This window comes from Macrosteles quadrilineatus, unplaced genomic scaffold, assembly GCF_028750875.1.
Source record: "Macrosteles quadrilineatus isolate MER2022 unplaced genomic scaffold, UCM_ALF_1.0 Scaffold_1__1_contigs__length_201487025, whole genome shotgun sequence".
Taxonomy (NCBI): domain Eukaryota; kingdom Metazoa; phylum Arthropoda; class Insecta; order Hemiptera; family Cicadellidae; genus Macrosteles; species Macrosteles quadrilineatus.
Genome location: NW_026542594.1, coordinates 85,379,161 through 85,402,328, shown reverse-complemented (window position 1 = coordinate 85,402,328; position 23,168 = coordinate 85,379,161). Strand labels below are relative to the sequence as shown.

Below are 23,168 nucleotides of genomic sequence, written 5' to 3'. Positions count from 1 at the left end.
ACATTGCTGTGGTTTGAACAAGTACTGTACTTTTGTGGAGTTCAGTTAAAGTTCTGAATTGTTATCTTCTGGAGGTTGGCTATTGTTCTTGTCTCTTGTGGCTCTAAACTGTTGTTTAAACCAGGATAGCATGCAATTGGAGAGATGGCTTTGATGTCTTATAAGTCTGTTTTTTTATTCAACTATATACTCGTATTACTGTTTTGAACTTATGGGGAATACAAAATGGTTTAATCGGGATAGCAATGAAAAAATAAAATATCTTTTTGAGTTGGAACATATCAGATGTATATTAATCAGGTTTTGCTTTATTTTATGTTCAACTATGCTGTAAACTTCTTGAAACATTTTTCAGAATATGAGTACTTCATTAAATAAATATACTGCATATAACGTAGGACTACTATGTAATTTATTTTAGAAAACAATAACATTCCCAAATTAAGAACAGAATCTTTAAGTTTTTGTTTCAACTGTTGAACAAAGGAACTAGGTTTTTAAAAATAAAATATCATTGATTATGCCTGGCTACCCGCTACTAAAACACAATAATTAAGTAAAAATAAGGCATATAATCTTAAAAATTACATACTTACTGTTTAAAACGTACAATGAACAACATAGAGGTATATCTGTTCTTGATGTTGTAAAATGTTGAAAAAATTATATTTATCATATAAACATCTATTAAAGACTCTCAGGGTTAAATACAAATAAAATATAACTTAGGCCTATTAGACCAAAGATAACTTAGTTAAAATAAAAGAACAAACATTTTACAATAAGATATTAGATGTTTAAAATACACTGGCATCCTGATTTGATCCTAGGACTTACTGTACTGTTACTAGGAGTTTACCTGTCTGGTGTGGTCGATGGGAGACAAGGTTTCTCTCATACTGAGGGACATGAGCAGCTCCTGGGTAAGCTGCTGTTTGCCGAACGCCACGGCTCCTGAGGTGATCTTAGGACTTACACTGTGCTGTTATTGTGAGTTTACCTGTCTGGTGTGGTCGGTGGGAGACAAGGTTTCTCTCATACTGAGGGACATGAGCAGCTCCTGGGTAAGCTTCTGTTTGCCGAACGCCACGGCTCCTGAGGTGACCATGATACATTCTCGACCCTCCACGTGACACTCCGCCACCTGCCACACACAACCAAAAGGGTTGAAACTCCCCCTTCATACTACGATCCCCAACTTAATAAAGATACACTAAATTAAACATTTTTCAAATGTTTGAAAATTCTTATTTAACTTTCTTTTACAAAATTTATTGCTATTATATTAATTACTAATATAAAAGTAATATTAAAGTTTTAAATATTATTAAAATTGAAACATTTTTCATAATTTCAACAGATACAAGTTCAAACATCAATCATCATTGACGTATAACGCCAAAGAAAAAACAAAAAACTAGTAATAAAAATCTATAATGAGATGGTTATGTTAATCAGCCATCACGTACTGCATCAATGACACTCTTAGATAACTGATGGAGAATATGTTACTTACTATCTAGTATCAGAATGTATTTAAAAAGTGAATAGCAAAATCAAATGATTTATTTAGCCAATAAACTCAACAGGCAATAGAAAAGTGGAACAATGTTAATGGACGTCTTTTACAGTTTTATAGAACTTCTTCACTGAGAAAAGGTTGTAGAACAAGTTATTAATTTTCTGCTGGGAAAGTAATTCTGGAAGGGTCGTACGGATTGCTGATAGATTGTTAAACATATTCAAACCAGTTAGTGGAGATCTTTTTAAAGACAATGCTAGTTTGCACCTAGGAACATCAAGATTAGCACTGTTTCTAGCGCCCTAGCCTCACTTAGAGGTGCTGACCTGTTCTACAATGGAGGCCAGTCGCCCCAGCGCCAGGCCGTGTTCGTCCTCCCTGGTGATGACAGCACTGCCCAGCTTGACCACGAGTCTGCGAGCGTACTTGAACTGTGACCTGTCTGTGAACGTCCCCTTGCGACCCTCAGCGGTCTGCAGCGCTCTCTTTAGGTCCATCTGACCAGCCTGAGGACATATCACTTGTTGTACTGAGAGTCAGCTTGCTAATCACTAGCAAACTGTACTTTGATACATTCAACAAACTTAAAACAATAATAAATAGATTAAAACAAGCAGTTAAAAAAAATCTAGCCTGCCAATCATAATCCAAAGAACATAACTGTTCATAATAAACTATATGAACATTTTTTTTTTTTAGCTTTTAATCAAATTTTGAAATTTACTTAATATACAAATTAATGTATTAAAAGCCTAAAAGTATAGATGCAGGTTATTGAATTGTATTACTATAGTACAGTAGATAGGTTATATGAAAATAATGATTTTTTGTTTATTGCTTACTAGCTGTACCCGCGGGCTTTGCCCCGTTTAACTTCATAAGTATTCGCATGGCTCATTCACGTCCTGGTTAAAACCGATGGCGATCCAAAGATTTTTATTGGGTATCTTTTAACAAGAGGTGTTGTTGTAAACATATTGAGATATTTGAGTGGAATAATCTAAAGCAGCCAGATACTCATGTTTTTAGCATACACAAACAGATAACAATATTTTGTCAAAGGTCAACAAGTTATTGAATTACACATGTCAAAGAAAGTACATGTATTAAAGTAAAAAAAAAAAAAAATGCTGTGGAAAATAGTTAATTGAAATTTATGAAGAATATTTGTATATACATCATGATTCTAATTTATATCAATACAATAATTGGTACCGGTACAATGACTATATTTGATTTAAATATTAAGTGTTTCAAAAATTCAGTTTGGAGCTACAAAGAGGATGCTAACAATGCACTGCATTATTTCATGTTCAGTGACACCACTACATACTACTGGTCCTTTGTGTTTGTGTTTAATTCAGTTCCAGGGTCATAATACTCTTTGGTGGTTGCCGTGTTCATTATTTATGTATGGCGTTTTGCAATATTTACTTAAGATTCATGGAATAATCTAAACTCCTTTTGCCGTTTACACAACAAACTTTATAGAATATCGTATAAGTTATACACATTTGTACATAAATTTAAGTTTTATGTCATAAATAACTAGTTTATGAAAATAATAGAAGATTTTACTATTAGTGGGGAGGCGAATGGCCAAAATTCCAAAGTTGGCTCACCCCGAAAGGTAACCGGTGAACACTATGCTAGATGATATTGTATAGTAGTAGAGATGATATTTTGACCGGTGTTCACTCTGTATGAGTGGGACTCTCTTTTCTGGACGCCATTTTCCAAAATGGCGGATGTCACTGTTTGATCTTTGTATAACTCGAGCAAAAATGAACCGATTTTGATGAAATTTGGTATAAACGTTTAAACTTACATTCATTCGAACGGGTTCACGAACCAGCATGATCTGATCACGGGAGCGGGGGTTTATGGAGGTTTTATGGGACGGTTTATGGGGTAAAGATGGGATTTTCTTATTCTTCGCCCCAAAGTACAAAATTTTCCTATTTTTCTCTAAACCATTTTAAAGAACTTAAAAAAACAAATAATTTAGTATATTAATGTATTTTTGTACCCTTATTGGTTACGGAGAAAATTCAAAAAAGTGTTAATTTAAAATTCCCATGTTATTCTTATGGAGGATATCGTCAACTCTTGTAGTTTGCTTGTTTATGGATATATTTTGATCATACTTGGTAAACTTATTTATTTATACTAAGATATTAATATTCTACTAACATTCACGCTTTATTAGCCTCCCTGTAACAGCAAACCTAGGTACTCGTTAAACCTAACGTTATTTAAATTGAATTAATTTAAAAACGAATCGCATTCGTACTGAAGTCCAGTCATAACCATCGACATATAAAACTAACTAATGTTATAGTTTTATCCATCGATGGTAATAACTAAGCTTATACCCCTCTGATATGATATTCCTTCTACTTTCACGTAATTAGAAGAATTGTTACAGCCAACAGAGCCGCATGTTGACATTTTTATGTCAGGTTAATTTACTACAATCCAATTCTATAGGTTTTACACTAACACAGTGCAGTCTCTACGGCTCAAATTAAATGGTGTAGCCTAATACAGAAACTAATTTTATATCGGTTTTAATAATTTTCTTGTAGTTTATTATTAATGTATATGATTTATTCATGTTGTAATTTATATGCCAAGCCCTTAACAAACACATCTTCATTTAAAAAGGTTGTCGTGTAATACTTCAGAGTAATCTTTGGAGTACTACAGGCATATGTAATGTTATCATAAGTACGGTAGCTTCATGTACAAATTTACCGAAACAGAAAATTAACTAAAAGATTTCCAAATATGCGTTTTAGTACAATTTTACCCACACATTTATTTTTTGAAAAATAAATTGGACCAACATTGTACAACGGGTTGTTTGTTGCCTATCCACCAGTATGGTGTAAAACGTTCTCAAAGGCATAATATCCAATGAATCTTATCTATCGATTTCGGTACATTGCAGTCAAGAATGTACTGTAAATCAGGCTGAGGTAGACTTGTCAAGGCTATTACATAGAATTGTCAAGATTAAGAACAATTTAGGGCTTGTATGTTGAGCCATTTTCTATAGACAGAGTGAAAAGCATAAATAAGAGAAGCAAATGGTAAGTAAAGAAAAAAGAGATGGCAATTGCTTATAACGATGGGTTAAATTCATGAGGTTTATTGATCAATAACATTTACTCATGTTTTTATTTTGTAATCTATAATATTTTTTTATAAAAAAATGTATTTGTAAATAAGGTTATTTGTTTATATCAATGCTCACTCCGCTCAATTGGCAGACATGAGGCCGCATACCAAGTATTTTAACGCATCGGGCGAATCTGAGATGTACCTGATAATCTAGATTTGTTATTATATGTCAAGTCAAAAGTGTAACGAAATAGCACAGGAAATACATTAGGATTAGGTTGACAGTTAAAACGGATCAATCTAATTAACATGGAGGAAACCCCAACTATAACTGCTTATATCTCCTAAACCACTAGGTATAGGAAGAAAAGTCAAGAATAAAATACCCCCGTCACAGCGAACCTGCAGACTAAGTGGATTTCCAATTGCCTGATTCGTTTTTAAATTAATTCAATTTAAATAACATTAGGTTTAACGAGTACCTAGGTTTGCTGTTACAGGGAGGCTAATAAAGCGTGAATGTTAGTAGAATATTAATATCTTAGTATAAATAAATAATTTTACCAAGTATGATCAAAATATATCCATAAACAAGCAAACTACAAGAGTTGACGATATCCTCCATAAGAATAACATGGGAATTTTAAATTAACACTTTTTTGAATTTTCTCCGTAACCAATAAGGGTACAAAAATACATTAATATACTAAATTATTTGTTTTTTTTAAGTTCTTTAAAATGGTTTAGAGAAAAATAGGAAAATTTTGTACTTTGGGGCAAAGAATAAGAAAATCCCATCTTTACCCCATAAAACCCCCATAAACCCCCGCTCCCATGATCAGATCATGCTGGTTCGTGAACCCGTTCGAATGAATGTAAGTTTAAACGTTTATACCAAATTTCACCAAAATCGGTTCATTTTTGCTCGAGTTATACAAAGATCAAACAGTGACATCCGCCATTTTGGAAAATGGCGTCCAGAAAAGAGAGTCCCACTCATACAGAGTGAACACCGGTCAAAATATCATCTCTACTACTATACAATATCATCTAGCATAGTGTTCACCGGTTACCTTTCGGGGTGAGCCAACTTTGTTATTTTACATATTTTACTAAATTTGCCTCCCCACTATATATAAAACTGATATGCAGAACAAATAACAATATAAAATATAAACAACAACAAATATAAAATTTATAATATAACATTTAAATTTAATTTGGGCAAAACAAAGGTAGTATATATTATCTTTGGTTATAGAATTTGACATATTTGATATAGGCTAATAAATGATGTAATTATAAAATAAATAAAAATATTATTTGGGTAAGCAGAATAGGTATTCAATTTAATTAAATCTGTCTTAACCAGCTGTGTGTCAGTGTAAAAGAAAAAGCATATTACTGTACAATAAATAATAGCAAAGCAGTTCTTTAGCAAAGTGAACTTCATAATGTTTCGTCTTACTGCAGCAAAAACAGCCATTTTTGCATACATGGGTAGCAAAAATAGCTCTAAAGTAGCTCTTTTACCCAATTTTAGTCCCTAGAGAGTAAAAGTCAGCTGTTATAAACAGTTGTAAACTTCGATTGTAGGGCTAAGAAATCGCATGCATCTAAATTATTTATCGATTGTAGATTGTAGCTTATTTTTGCATTCTTGTTAACAAGTTCAACATAGGTATCGATATACAGTACACAATCGTAATAGACGAAATGTTCGAATCACTTACTAAAACATATGCGTGTTTAATTAGAAACATTTTAAACAAGCTGGAAGTCGTTTTGAGAGGTTATCTACTGGCAAAACGTGTCCTTTCAACCGTCGCTCATTTTCCGACTCAGCTTCACCTCGATCGTAAAACTTAAGGTCGGGTGAAAAAGAGTCACTTTACGCCCTAGTGATGAAATATACTATTATGTGTTTAGCTCAATAACTTTGATTGAGAGCCCAAAAGGCCCTAAAGCACATACAATTGAGCAACATTGTCTGTGCATACAGGATTTTATAAGAAGGAATGCAAGTATGAAGAAGACAGAAAAAAGTACCTATATGCGGTATGCATGATATAATTGATTTCCCATGGATGCGCAGTGGTTATTGAATGGAACATGTGGTAATGCATGAAAAACATACTTTTGATTTTATATATGGAAAATAAAGTCGATTCTTAAGATGCATGTATTTGTATATACAATCAACTGTACAGATGAGTCACTACTCACGTTCTGTGTCTGAGAGAAGGCCTTGCGACCAGCGATGGACAAGTAGCGAGTCCGGGCCGTGGTGGGCTGACCCCGAGACAGTAACATCCGGAGACTCGAGGTCCTGGCTGTGGACAGTCCCAGAGGGGCTGCTACCACCAGTCGTCCGGTGCATCTACACCCCGCCAGCATCTCCAGGCACTTCTGTGTATACAAACAGACAATATAATGCAACAGTTGCACGGTACACACAAGATTGTATTGGTATACTAGGAAAATTATACATAATTTATTTTTCTTCACAAATCTCCTTGATCTACATTAGGCCTACTGTAGTATGTTTACAAAAGTTAAGGTGGTTTAAGCGGAAGGTTCCTGGATTCCCTTGCCACTTTTTTAGCTTAATATGCAGGGTTAGTAAAAAGTGTGGAGACCCCCTGTATTTTGTTTAACGGCCCATACTAGAAAAAACTAAACTCGGCACATCTTTATGGCATGTTATGAAGTACTTTTTGGGCATAACCGCCACTTGGTATACATCCCCAAAATGGGGGATTTTGGGGGAAACTCAAAAATTTCAAATAGAAAGACCCATCGAGTGAAATTAACGTGTTTCCACTACGTGGTGAGTAGATTTATTTATAACATAAGCACAGCCAATGTAGGAAATGAACGATATGTTATCAAGGTCACGATGTGTTGGTAGTGACATGATGAGACCACGTGGTCCTCCTTATCGCCAGTCTGAGTGGACCCGCTGCCGAGATAACAGCCACGGCCGCCACTGTGTTGAGAAAGGCACCTCGCTCTGTATTGATGACGTTGCTGGCCATTTAACTATTTTCTACTAGCTGTTGTACCCGTGCTTTGCAACGGGAAGAGAACACGAAATAGAAACATTTTGATCTTTACATCTGTCGATAAAAGAGTTACACATAAGCCTTTAAAAAACAAATTTTACCTTTATGGCCTTTTTAGCTGTTGTCATAAATGTAGAAAAATAATAGTACTGCACCCTGTTGGTAAACCTTATAACTTTTTAATGCTATTCAATATCATAGAACCAACTTGTGTAGTTTAAACAGCTGACAAAATTCTTTTATTCCTTTTAAATACGATTACTCATAAGGTTAACATGGGAAACTCCAGAGCCACTGGGGCGGAGCCCGAAAGGACTTTTAAGATAAGAATGCGTCTATATGTTAATCGGGAATGTGAGCTATCATCATACCAAATTTCAGCCCAATCCGACCAGTATTTTTCGCGTTTACTTGTCACAAACATACATCCATCCATCCATACATCCAAACTTTCTCATTTAAAATATTAATTAGGATACAATATACATATTTAATGAAACAATGCGGCCCGCACGCAAATTAAACATCGTAAGGGGTTCAAAATATAGTCTCCGAGGGATAACGAAGAGGTAAAGCAATACATTTTGAAGATTAATTCGTAGCTGAGGAATTTTACATAGAAGAAAAACTATGATCATACGAATTTAAAAATAATAAATTAACGTTTGTTTCATCTAATTATTAGATTGATAACACATTTATTTTACAATATTTATAATATGTCTATTTATATCAATACAATTAATAGTTGTTAACCTACCTCAATCAGGCTAAAGTTATATCATTAAAAGTAGCTTATTTAAATTAATTTTCATAAGCTTTGTCTCTAGTTTACAAGTGGTAGGTGATTGAAAAATAAATTGTCCACTATTAAAACCGTTACAAAACAAGTCGGCCAGCAGCACTAGATGTTTTTAGTGTCCTCTAGAAAAATCAAAGGCTGGGGGGGGGAGATGAAGAACTGGAAGAATTTTTTTATAGGACGGTGAAAAAAGGGTGTAAAAGAATTTAATTATAATTGGACTACAGACAAATTAACTGTAATAGTAATAGAATATTTCATAGTCAACTGTTAGTACGACAATATGATTGCGCTGTAAGTAGTTTTAAAGCCTTTTTGATGGGAAGTTTTTTTTGTGAAATATTTTTTCTGAAATATAATTGGTTTATCTATAGTTTAAAACAAAATGTTTTTACAATACACACCCACTAACTTTAGTTTGGTTAAACCATATGCCCGTATCACCTTAAAACATTTGAATAACTGTTACGTAAGGCATGTCTTTTGTTTTAGTAAGCTATGATTATAATTTATAAATAAGTATGTTTGGTTTAGGCCAACACACTAGATGAGGTGGTCTCATTTTGAGAATCACCCTGTATATCTGGCAGTGACCATCTCTAAATCACTAAAATCACATATCTTTAAACATACTAAAAGTACAAAGGATAGTAAAGTATAAAGGATAGTATGTCTTTCGTGTTAAAACATTTATTGACAACGCTTAGAAGAAAATTTACACGGATGGTTGTCAGATAATCACGAAGATGTAGATCAGGGACGATTGAGAACAGGGAGAAATGTCTAGTTCTTGACATACTTTAGTTATCCTCTTGGAACAGGGTCGAATTGATTAATAATAGCTTGAAGCTTGATAGATTATCAAATCGAATAAAGTGCTTCTCAGATAAACATTCCTAAATTAAATTATAATTTTGCTTCAATATGAACTATTAGAAACATTTTAAATTTATAAAATTTAAGGGTAGATATATTTAAGAATTTTACTCCTTTCTGGAAAAATAAATATCTTAAATGATTGACATTGGCCAATTGGACTATTATGTTTGGTAGGTGCCCAACTAAGGAGAAGACGTGTGTCGACTACAACAGAAAATCATCAATCATCATCATATTACAACATAAAATCAATCAAATGACTACGCATTCATTACAGTAAATAAAACAAAGCATATACGTTTTGAAAAATGAGAACAAAATTAAAAGTAATTGATACAGATTTAATAATTTTATCAATTTATTTGTCATACAATAATTGTGTTCATAAGATAAATTCTTAAGAAATTCTAAATGATCAGTAAAACAACAGACTAAGGAAATTGTAGAAAATACTGTCTATACATTTTAGTATTTTAATTACATGACGTGTTTTTAAAAAGTAAAGATTTAATGAAACAACTCTTTAGAAACACTCTGTTTTCCACGATATTGGAGCACGAAATGTTTATTTATGTAATCCCGAGTCAATAACGTGTTTTATAGCAGTTCTCAGCAACTCTAACTGAAGCATATTTAGAAGTTTGGATATTTACTATTATAACATCCCTCTCCTAAAGAGAAAGCTTGTTCACTTACATTATGAATACTACAATACAGCAATAAACAATGGTTTCATTATAAGAACACTGTATAGTAACATTTTTGGACTGCTAGTATGAGTTAAATTTCGATAACTCGAGTAAAGATAATCCGATCTCGATGAAATTTGGTACAAACGTGTAAACCCACGTTTATTCGAACGAGTTCGTGAACCGGCATGATCGGTCTATGGGAATACCCATTCCTTTTTGGGGGGATGTATGGGGGTAAAAATTGTTTTTCTGATTTTTGGTCATAAAAAATTGAATTTCCGAATGTTTCTAAACCACTTTGTAGAGCTGGAAAATCAAATATTTTTATAGTATGAAGTGTTTTTGTACGTACGGTTAATCGTTACGGATAAAATTAAAGAAAAAATCTGAATTTAAAGTACCCATGTTCCTAGTCACAGATGTACTCCTAAGATACAATGAGGCAGATGGACATTTTTCTGTTTTTTGCTTGGTTCTTAAATAACTTATTGATTAGCATTGTACGTGTTATATGTTTTGAGTGTTTTTAGACGTTTGTTCTATTTACTTTCCTTGATTTTTAGCAGCCAAAAGAGAAATGGAAAATAGTTCGTCTTACAAAAACTTAGAAATCACACGGCTTGATCTCATCATGCTTTCTTGTCCTAGCCAATCGGCATACTCAAGTATCAAACAGTGACTATTATTCCCACGGATGCATGTTTTCACTTGTCAAACCTGGTGGCACTTCAAGCTACGTGTTATTGGTGTTGTTTCGCGGCAGAGGCAGAGAGCGATACGGACGAGGAAGTGGCAATGGAGGTTATCTAGCAGTCTTCTCTCTAGAGAGACGGCTGTGGACTTCGACTGTTTGCACAACCATTGCAGTTCAAACGGGATTTCTCGCTTATCTCTGATGCTCGTTACTGTTTTAAATCTACTGCGAAATGAAAAAAAAAAAACAGTTGTTGAACGGAAATGTTTTAGTTCTTACTTTTTACATTAAAAAAGAAAACTACCTTATATTAGAGTCACCATATTATATTAGAGTACCATATAGAGCTGTTGGTATGACGTAGGCCTAGTTTTAGCACGAGAGGGCAAAAAAACTCATGACGTTTTTAGGAGTACCATCACAAGTGAAATAATGTTTGGTCAACTCAACGAAACTAAGTGAATAGTTATCAATAACTACTAGGCCTATTCAGTTCTGTGATAAAGAAAAGACTTCTAAAAATTCCTAGTACAGAAATTATTTATATTTATCCCATGAACAACTATCGTTACTGCACTGCTGGAAAACAATTTATATTCTAAAACAGTTGTTCTGCCCAGTTGTAGCCCTAAAATAGTTGTAGCTGCTTTGAAACGGGGCAAGAATACATAAGAATGTGTGCCTCGAAATCTAATGTAAAAACAGTTACACACAGGCAGAAATTAACTCAGGGAAAAAGTAAACAAACTATAAATCACGAATATTTGAACAGAACCAGTATGGATCATAAACATAAAAAAATTTACTTTTTGTCAATCAAAAGTCTCCGACATAGTATAGACAAATTATAAATGAGATTCAAAAGAGGTATATTTGGAATTAGATTATTGTCCCAGGAAGAGGGTATGTGAAGCTAATAGGACTTTATGTTTTTAAATTGAACCAATAAATGTACATGTATTTGAGAATGTACTTGGAATGCGTATTGTGTAGCCCCCCCCCCCATGAATGCTACATTTTTACGAATGTCCAATTTTTTATGCTGTTACAAAGAAAGCTTTCAATAAAATTAATGCAATTTCCTTAACGTTCATATATTATGTTGGTATAATATCAGAATGATAATGCCACCAGATGAACGTAGTTGTAGGGATGACTGTCGTTCACAAACAGTTGTCATAGGCAAGTGATGTCACACCTGATCTGATATTGGAGCTATCAATATCGGGAAATGTTGGTAATGATAGCTGAGCCACCCTAACTGCCAACATGATTTGTGGCTAAGGCATGTGTTATCTTTCCCATTCGTTTATAAAGGATTTATAGTTCATTGAAATTTGTTTTACTTCAGAACATATACTTGGTCGAATTGATTAATAATAGCTTGAAGCTTGATAGATTATCAAATCGAATAAAGTGCTTCTCAGATAAACATTCCTAAATTAAATTATAATTTTGCTTCAATATGAACTATTAGAAACATTTTAAATTTATAAAATTTAAGGGTAGATATATTTAAGAATTTTACTCCTTTCTGGAAAAATAAATATCTTAAATGATTGACATTGGCCAATTGGACTATTATGTTTGGTAGGTGCCCAACTAAGGAGAAGACGTGTGTCGACTACAACAGAAAATCATCAATCATCATCATATTACAACATAAAATCAATCAAATGACTACGCATTCATTACAGTAAATAAAACAAAGCATATACGTTTTGAAAAATGAGAACAAAATTAAAAGTAATTGATACAGATTTAATAATTTTATCAATTTATTTGTCATACAATAATTGTGTTCATAAGATAAATTCTTAAGAAATTCTAAATGATCAGTAAAACAACAGACTAAGGAAATTGTAGAAAATACTGTCTATACATTTTAGTATTTTAATTACATGACGTGTTTTTAAAAAGTAAAGATTTAATGAAACAACTCTTTAGAAACACTCTGTTTTCCACGATATTGGAGCACGAAATGTTTATTTATGTAATCCCGAGTCAATAACGTGTTTTATAGCAGTTCTCAGCAACTCTAACTGAAGCATATTTAGAAGTTTGGATATTTACTATTATAACATCCCTCTCCTAAAGAGAAAGCTTGTTCACTTACATTATGAATACTACAATACAGCAATAAACAATGGTTTCATTATAAGAACACTGTATAGTAACATTTTTGGACTGCTAGTATGAGTTAAATTTCGATAACTCGAGTAAAGATAATCCGATCTCGATGAAATTTGGTACAAACGTGTAAACCCACGTTTATTCGAACGAGTTCGTGAACCGGCATGATCGGTCTATGGGAATACCCATTCCTTTTTGGGGGGATGTATGGGGGTAAAAATTGTTTTTCTGATTTTTGGTCATAAAAAATTGAATTTCCGAATGTTTCTAAACCACTTTGTAGAGCTGGAAAATCAAATATTTTTATAGTATGAAGTGTTTTTGTACGTACGGTTAATCGTTACGGATAAAATTAAAGAAAAAATCTGAATTTAAAGTACCCATGTTCCTAGTCACAGATGTACTCCTAAGATACAATGAGGCAGATGGACATTTTTCTGTTTTTTGCTTGGTTCTTAAATAACTTATTGATTAGCATTGTACGTGTTATATGTTTTGAGTGTTTTTAGACGTTTGTTCTATTTACTTTCCTTGATTTTTAGCAGCCAAAAGAGAAATGGAAAATAGTTCGTCTTACAAAAACTTAGAAATCACACGGCTTGATCTCATCATGCTTTCTTGTCCTAGCCAATCGGCATACTCAAGTATCAAACAGTGACTATTATTCCCACGGATGCATGTTTTCACTTGTCAAACCTGGTGGCACTTCAAGCTACGTGTTATTGGTGTTGTTTCGCGGCAGAGGCAGAGAGCGATACGGACGAGGAAGTGGCAATGGAGGTTATCTAGCAGTCTTCTCTCTAGAGAGACGGCTGTGGACTTCGACTGTTTGCACAACCATTGCAGTTCAAACGGGATTTCTCGCTTATCTCTGATGCTCGTTACTGTTTTAAATCTACTGCGAAATGAAAAAAAAAAAAAACAGTTGTTGAACGGAAATGTTTTAGTTCTTACTTTTTACATTAAAAAAGAAAACTACCTTATATTAGAGTCACCATATTATATTAGAGTACCATATAGAGCTGTTGGTATGACGTAGGCCTAGTTTTAGCACGAGAGGGCAAAAAAACTCATGACGTTTTTAGGAGTACCATCACAAGTGAAATAATGTTTGGTCAACTCAACGAAACTAAGTGAATAGTTATCAATAACTACTAGGCCTATTCAGTTCTGTGATAAAGAAAAGACTTCTAAAAATTCCTAGTACAGAAATTATTTATATTTATCCCATGAACAACTATCGTTACTGCACTGCTGGAAAACAATTTATATTCTAAAACAGTTGTTCTGCCCAGTTGTAGCCCTAAAATAGTTGTAGCTGCTTTGAAACGGGGCAAGAATACATAAGAATGTGTGCCTCGAAATCTAATGTAAAAACAGTTACACACAGGCAGAAATTAACTCAGGGAAAAAGTAAACAAACTATAAATCACGAATATTTGAACAGAACCAGTATGGATCATAAACATAAAAAAATTTACTTTTTGTCAATCAAAAGTCTCCGACATAGTATAGACAAATTATAAATGAGATTCAAAAGAGGTATATTTGGAATTAGATTATTGTCCCAGGAAGAGGGTATGTGAAGCTAATAGGACTTTATGTTTTTAAATTGAACCAATAAATGTACATGTATTTGAGAATGTACTTGGAATGCGTATTGTGTAGCCCCCCCCCCATGAATGCTACATTTTTACGAATGTCCAATTTTTTATGCTGTTACAAAGAAAGCTTTCAATAAAATTAATGCAATTTCCTTAACGTTCATATATTATGTTGGTATAATATCAGAATGATAATGCCACCAGATGAACGTAGTTGTAGGGATGACTGTCGTTCACAAACAGTTGTCATAGGCAAGTGATGTCACACCTGATCTGATATTGGAGCTATCAATATCGGGAAATGTTGGTAATGATAGCTGAGCCACCCTAACTGCCAACATGATTTGTGGCTAAGGCATGTGTTATCTTTCCCATTCGTTTATAAAGGATTTATAGTTCATTGAAATTTGTTTTACTTCAGAACATATACTTATGTGTATACACTCTGTCCATGTCTTGGGAATGTAGCTTCAGGAACGTATTACTTACATTTTCAACGTTTTATCATAATAATTTGAAATGGAATATTGTATTTTTTGAGAAAACCCTAAGCCACACATCTATCAACGGTATGCTTGACTGAAAGATCTTGAAGTGAAACCTCCCCGAAAAATTTCAGATTTTTTATCAACTCTCTCACAAGGGCCCCACCTCCTATAGGGCCTATAGGGCTGTGTTGTATTTAATTACATTGAACATATTAAAGATGCTGTTACATTTGTTTTGATTCATAGTTTGTTTGTTATTTTTTCCCCTGAGTTAATCTTTTGATTCTCATTATATTGATGTTTACACTACGATAAAGTTTTAACAGTTTTAAATCTGACACACGGTTTAATGCAAGAGAGTTTCTAAAAATAAGCAATAAACTAGTACAGTTGAGATTCGCCTATATAATTAGCATGATATATGACCTCAGTTGTGTGTGTTTTTAGAGCAGAATTAGAGACTGACATTCTTCTACATAAGTATTCTTGCCCCGTTGTAGAGCGCGGACAGAACAACTAGAGTTTGTAATGTTGTGAGCTTTGCTTCACTACGTTTTGAACATAGTGACAAACCATATGCTAACGATAAGCTTAACAAGCAGTGAAACGATTAATAGTTATGTGTTCAGTACAGTAACGAAAGACTTTAATTGTGTAACTAATTCTGTATGTAATTTACACTTATTGTTCTTAAAACCTTTTACATACTATGTGAATGTAAATTATATAAGCTATAGAATGTTCACTACCAGGATTATTAGACCTTAAACAACGTGGGAATACACCACTCACAATGCCAGTGGTATAGATTAAAATACAGGATGATTCAAAAAGAAGTTAAAAGCTTTATACATCTATATAAACAGTTACATGAAGTACATCAGTGTAGTTGGTACTAAAGACCAGTGAAATAACTCAATATTTGTTTTAAATAGCTGACAGTCGTCAGCAATGCTAATGGAATTAATATGTTGGGTAAGTTTAAAGTTTCCGAATATAACGGCTCCTACACTTTTAGAGAAATCTTCCCGTGTGCTTTGTTTGGGAAACAACTCAATCAGCTTCTGTTGCTTAACGTATATTCCGGACTCATAATAATAAAGATCGTCATGTTAAGAAGTCGATCTACGATTGGCATGGGAGGTTCAAGACTACAGGTTGTTTGGCCAAAAGACACTGTGAGACCTTCGGAAATGATGCTGATGTGAAGTTAAATGGTACAAACATACACAACATATACTATACATATACTATATATACATATACTAGTATGTGCATAGTACAAGATTCAACTCACATCCTATGAGAGTAGCAATGATGAAGTAGCAATGATATGTAATACCTATGCATTACTTTCATCCTCTTCAACTTAAACTCCTCTCCCATCAACACTATTGCAGCCGAGAGAAAGCATTTTCCCAGCCGTGTTGGATTATTCATCAGCCCACCCTTCAGCGAGTTTGTTAACGACATAAATATCGGATTTACTTTCGCTATGTGGCTCGAGATGCACATATTGAACATTTGTAATGTGTGGGGAAAACTTGAAAATATTTACTTTCTGAAAATGTGTATTGTATTGTCCATGTAGTTAAAACATACCTGTACTTGACCAAAAAAGACGTTAATTTCTTTTTTAATCATCCTGTATGGATTTAAAGGTAATATTGTAATATTGTAATATTGTAAAGGTAGTATTTATTAGTAGGATACAGCAGTCCATTTATTTATAGAAGAAATTCATAGGACCCACCGACTAACGGTGGTCCCTTTCCGTAAAAATCCGTAAAGGTCAATCCGTAGGAATTGTTAAAAGACTCTCCTCTAAAATTAATTATTTCACATCAACGTTTGGAGAAACAATAAGCTGAACCGGCTGCTTTTTATGACATCTCGTTGTTGAGCGAATGTGTTTCAATGACAACTTTTAATAAGATTAGTTTCTTGCCGTTAACATTGATATTCGTACTTGGAGGTTGAGTTTCCAGGATAATGATCTGATAATCACCCTGTTGCGCGTAATAGTACCAAGTAACGATCTGTTTAATCAATCCTTTACCTACGTTTTGTCTTTTATGTCACTTGATGCTATAGTTAATGCTATTTTAAAAAAGTATTCATTCATTAAGTTAATACATTATTTTTCATAATTTCATATCTTACTTAGGCGTTGTTTGTTTTAAGTTTTCGAGTTAAAAGTATAAAGAAAACATTTTGTTTAAAACTCATTCTCGTGTAAGGTCAGACAAAGATTTTATAAACCTTTTTCTTACAAATAATACCTTTATCCCGTAACGTATAAGGTATCAATCTTACCCAGATCAAGATTTAAATCGTTTAAATAAGTAATGATTATTGAATGCAATCTTTTAGTTTGTTATATCTCAAGAATGTTTATCTAACAAAAGTATGATTGAACTACTGAGTGACCTCGAAACCTTGAGAATAATAACCTTGTTTATCACTAAGAGCCTTGAGATAGTAAAAAAGGCTTCGAGCGTTTTAGTTTTGGGTTTTGACCCATATATACTCATGTAACCTTTTTATATATATTTTCACCCTCTATTATGCTTTACTGTAAAGCTAACATTAAAGTTACAACAGCGGGAAATATTCATTATACTTTTTATAGTACCGATTTTGTCAAATACTTTTGCCTCAGCAAACCTACAGACTAAGGGCATTTTCCTTAACGTGGCTGAATTTTCACTCAAATACTTCCTAAAAAAGTAGCATTTCAATAATATCAACCAATCTAAATAATATTAATCATGTTGAGTACTTAGGTTCACTTCAACATGTAAGGTAAGCAAGTGTGTTATTAGTGAAATGTTGATGGCTGGGTATAAAATTTAGAAAACACATTTACAAATATATACATTGAATCAAAATATATTTATAAACAATAAACTAAATCAGTTTATTAATTCTAAAAAAATTAGACATTTTAAATTAACAGGTTTTTTTTAGTTTCTCTGTAACCATAAATTGTACACCAACGATTTATCATTTTAAATAATTTGTTTCCCTATATAGTTAAATTCGCCAAAACTAGGAAATAATAGGCCTATGGTTAATTTAAACTTGAGACATAAACTTACGTTATATACAGTACATCCAAAAATGCAACCTGGACTTTGGTTTCCATTTATAAGTTGTAACCATTCTGACTCAGACTTACAACTACAATTATTAGTTTGACCATATTTTCTGTATCTAACTTACTCTATGGGAGATCACTTGGCATATGGATATTTAGGATATGCTTAAAGTAGCTGGATAGTTTAGGGGTTGTGGTACACGCCTAACAATCAAAGTGTCACAATTCGATCCTGAGAAAATGCAGAAACTTTTGATTGGTTAGAATTTAGACCTAGCTTTGCATGGGCTTTTTATAAACGACCCTGGCTGAAGAGACAGCTGATCTAGTCAGTAACTAAGCTACACATAGTCATTTCACTTCATTTTATACCTATTATGAGTTACTTACATTTGGGTAAAAAAACCAGTAGCGTAACATTTAGAATACCTATATATATATTTAGGGCGAATAAGAATGCAGGACGAATGTTTAATGTATGTATCTATCTTGCATACACATTTAGTAGCTAAGTGGTTAACTACGTGTTTAATAGACGTATTGAATGTGGTGTTGACTTTGGTAATATAAAGGCCAACACTTGAAAAATGAACGTGTGGAGATCACCTTCTTGAGCAATCAATAAAAGTATATCAGTTTATACCAATTTGTATATTATCTCTAGAAGTACTAAGAAGAGCATAAATATAATGGTACGCTGTCGTTGAGTTTATTTTATTTACAGACCAATTTCAAATTAATACAACTCAACTGCAAATGCGAATGTTTATTATTGATTTTTTACGGCAGTCACAGTGATTGATATATTATATGCTGTTCCTATTCTAAAAATATAAGTATGTCTATTCTCAAAACTTTTATTTGTTCTAGTTTTAGCGAATTTCCCATATAGGGAATAAGCTATTACCGTAGTACTCATGGTAAGACCTGGACGCGGGACCGATTTTTTTTTCGTTTTGAGGTCCCTAGAGGCCAAAAACACCATCCGTTCAAATTCATATATATATATATATATATATATGTGTGTGTGTGTGTGTGTCCGTCAGCACGATAACTCGAGCAAAAATGATCCGATTTTGATGAAATTTGGTACAAACGTGTAAACCTACGTTTATTCGAACGAGTTCGCGATCCAGCATGATCGGACCATGGGAACGGGTGTTTACGGGGGGTTTTATGGAGTAAAAATAGGTTTTTCCCATTTTTGACCCAAAAAACATAAAATTTAGCAATTTATTTCCAAACCATTTTGTAGAGCTTCAAAAAACAAATAATTTAGTATATTGAAGCGTTATTATGCGCCTAATGGTTACGGAGAAAATTCCAAAAAATTGTAAATTTAAAATTCCCATGTTATTATTATGGAGAATGAGTAAACTGTTGTAGTTTGCTAGTTTATGAACATATTTTGATCAAATTTGGAAAATGTTTTTATTTCTTACTAACTATTAACATTTTACAAAAAAAAAAAAAACAGTTTTACCCTCCCTGATGCAGCAAACCTAAGTACTTGTTAAACTCATTCTATTTAAATCGGGAATAAATGTTATATTTTTAAGTAGACATTTCAGTGTAAATCCAATCAGTCAAATGGAAATTCGCTTAGTCTGCAGGTTTGCTGCGGTGGGGGTATTGTTATTTTTAGTTGGTCCAGCGTTTTTTTATTAATCACAATTAATTGAGATTTGAGGGGTTATCTTCTTACATAAGGATTTACTAAAACTGTAGAGTTTCGAGTTTGTAACATATTCCAAATGTTTGGTATTGTATAATATTTCTAAAATAGCAACCTGTTCGTAGGGCACGTTGTTTATTTGTACTTTTGCAGAAGCTGTTATTCTAGACCTTATAAATGTACACTAGAAAAGCTGGTTTTCATAAAGAGAATGTGATGAAAGAATACAGAATGGATAAAACTGTGATAGATTTTGACCCCGCTAGATTGTAATATGTTTGTACTTATAAAAAAAAACTTACAACCCATTAAAAGATCAAATAAAAACAAATTGCTTTTGGTTTTAATTTTATCAGAATTAGAATGGGTTTGGTTAATCGACATTTTAAGCTAATTAAAATCTATTGTTTTTACGTATTAAAATTATTGTATCAGTAATCGTTGCTCTGTACCTTAGCCCTTACGTAAATCATTTACACTTATCAAAGCCTAGACAAATTCAATAAGATCGTAAGCCACTTAGATAAAATGTCACTGACGTTCTGTAAATAACAAGGAATCTTCTTTATGAAATATTAGACTACATGTATTGTGGGCATATTGAAACACAGTAAACTGTATTCCTTTCTAAGAAAATACATACTTGACATAAAACAAACATAGCAAAATGATTCCAACAAGAGGGAATTGATCTACAAACAGTAAGCTTAGTCTGCATGTTATTTTTAGATAATTTGAATATACAACTCGCTCCACTACACCTTTGAATTATTGATACTCGACATTGCTCAAGATTATACATATTTATATTATAAACGTATATATTATATACATAAATATTATATACATATATATTATATATATATATTCATAAAAATGATGTAATGATAGAAAATTGTGATACATATTATTTTTGTTTGGCCTTTCAAACTATTTGTCATTGCTGAATACAATCTTGTTTGTTACGTTTAGTTGGCTTGCACGAGATTTAAAATGTTTACGTGGGATGAAGAAGGTAAAATAATAATTTCAAACAAATTTCGTATGTACAGGCTCATTATGATTTCAGTATCTTAGAATTGGATCCTACGAGTATTTTTAAAATAAAAAAAGTTTGTGTCAATGTTAAACAAACTCCACATTTTGTTAAATTGTTTTTTTTTCTATTAACACAAAGTGTAATACAGTATCACCATTAATGTTTGGATAGTGAAATAGTTGCCCTATCAATGCAGACCAACTGTTATGTAGCCAATTGTTTAATTGAAATAAAACATTGAAGAATTACTAAATTACAAAATTACAGAGTGTATTCTATTCCCTACTTAGCTTAAGCGTATTTCTCTATACGGAAGTAGTTATTACCGTAGGTGGCACGGTAAGAGCTAGGCCCGGGACCGATTTTCTTTTTCATTTTATGTTCCCAGAGGCTAAAAACACTATTTGTTCAAATTATTGAAACTTAAGTTTTTTTACACTATTTGGTTACGGAAAAATTCTAAAATTCTAAAGTTTAAAATGCCTATTCTTATGGAAACTAAGTAACATATTATTGTAAGTTTAAATCTGTTGTAAGGTTGCTTATTTAAGGATATATGTTGATAAAATCTTGCAAATCTATTTAGTTCATCCTATGCTATTAGTCTTTGGCGGGAAAACACTTTTTACCTCCCCCATAGCAGCAAACCTAAGCACACTTGAAATCTAATGTTACTTAAATGGGAAATAAATATTTATTGTTTATGGACATATTGTAGTATTAATCCAATTAGGCAAATGAAATTCGCTGTCTGCAGATTTGCCGCGGTGAGGATATTTAGTATTACATTAGTTTATGTAAAATAGAAGATAATATTGTTTACGATGGTTAAATTTTTAATTATGTTTGGTTAAAAAGAGTAGGCCTGACAAAAAGACACGTTTGACAAAAATCAGTATTTGACAACAGCGCGTTTGATCAATGTCATTCAATTTCAAAAATATTTGTTAAAGCTGTCTGCGACCTACAAAGGATGTCTACTTCTAGTGATAGTCAAAGATCTTACCTATAAACAGTGTACAAGAGGGAACACAAGTGATGCGGTGCCAGTTGTACCTCGCACCAACACTGACTGAAGTCTATACTCTCTAGAATGTAGAGGGTCTCGTGTGTGAGTGGACTTGGTCCTCTGACGTCACCAACACTTACAACACTGGGGTGCGAACTTTTGACTGTTACAAAACTGACTCTTCCGCTTCCCAGTGCTTAGCGAAAATAATAAAGTTTTGCAAGTTGGCAATGTAAGTGAAGTGATGATTAGTGTAATGAGGCCACAACTGTAGCTGATAATTCAAATAAATATTTCACTTGACTGTCAGTGCTGGACAGATACTTACAATTATATTCTTAAATAGTTTTTTTATGTTACTTTTAATAAAACTTTAGTAGTATTGTGTTCTTATATTGTGCTTATAGCGTTTATTGAATGCGTATTAACAACTAAAACTGAAACTACATAGAAAATTGCCACATCTACACTGGTTCTCTGTTTTAACCCTTGAACCCTCGAATGGCAATTCTTATTGAACTCTAGTTGACAGATCTAGTCATAGAGAATGTAGCATAAACACTTAATTGTATGGTGGCTATCTGAAATGTCGAGATGATTGAAAACATATTTTTAATTAGCCTCATGACTTTACGTGGGTATCCTACTAATATTATAAGTGAGTAATTTTGGATGTATGGATGGATGGATGGATGGATGTTTGTGATAAGTACACGCGAAAAATACTGGTCGGATTGGGCTGAAATTTGGTGTGATGATAGCTCACACTTCCGATTAACATATAGACACATTTTATCTAGAAAATCCTTTCGGGCTCGACCCCAGTGGCTATGGAGTTCACATGTTAACCTTATTAGTATTCATATTTAAAAGGAACGAGAGCACGCCCCGTGGTCGAAAAATCGACCAAAAGTATGTATTGTACAAACTTCTCTATTTTCATCCCACACTGTAAATAAAACATGTGATTGGAATGTCTTCCATTTGTTTTGATTTTCTGTTTATATTGTGTTGTTATTTTGTCATCACCATAGCAACCCATAACACCCATGTTAATTTTTTAAAATTTCAAATTCATTTTTTGTGCTTATTTTTGATCCTATTTTAATTTATAAAGGGATTCTGCACACCTACAGGAAAATAGTTTTCTAACGGTATGCGTAGATTTTCCCTACGATACACACGAGCTGAGAAAAAAGGTTTTAAAGAAACATGCTTGCCTATTAATATATAGATAAAAGAATTTTGTCAGCTGTTTCAACTACACAAGATGGTTCTATGATATTAAAACATTACAAATTTATAAGGTTTACCAACAAGGTGCAGCACTATTATTTTTC

General features: G+C 32.9%; 1 protein-coding gene across 2 annotated transcripts in view; it reads right to left on the bottom strand.

The window, feature by feature from the left end:
• The window catches only part of LOC128983711 (delta-1-pyrroline-5-carboxylate synthase), a 50,139-nt gene extending 28,181 nt beyond the window's left edge, over positions 1-21,958 (bottom strand). Inside the window, exons 1-4 of one of the 2 annotated variants that reach the window (XM_054403113.1) lie at positions 21,826-21,958; positions 6,875-7,057; positions 1,849-2,028; positions 1,001-1,144 (exon numbers count right to left, since the gene is read on the bottom strand). In XM_054403113.1, coding sequence (XP_054259088.1) covers positions 1,001-1,144; positions 1,849-2,028; positions 6,875-7,045 — 495 coding nt within the window. In that variant the 5' untranslated portion in view covers positions 7,046-7,057; positions 21,826-21,958. Of the gene's footprint in view, positions 1-859; positions 958-1,000; positions 1,145-1,848; positions 2,029-6,874; positions 7,058-21,825 lie in introns of those variants that run through there. The other variant, XM_054403114.1, reaches the window with a different exon arrangement.
• Positions 21,959-23,168: the final 1,210 nt, after the last annotated feature.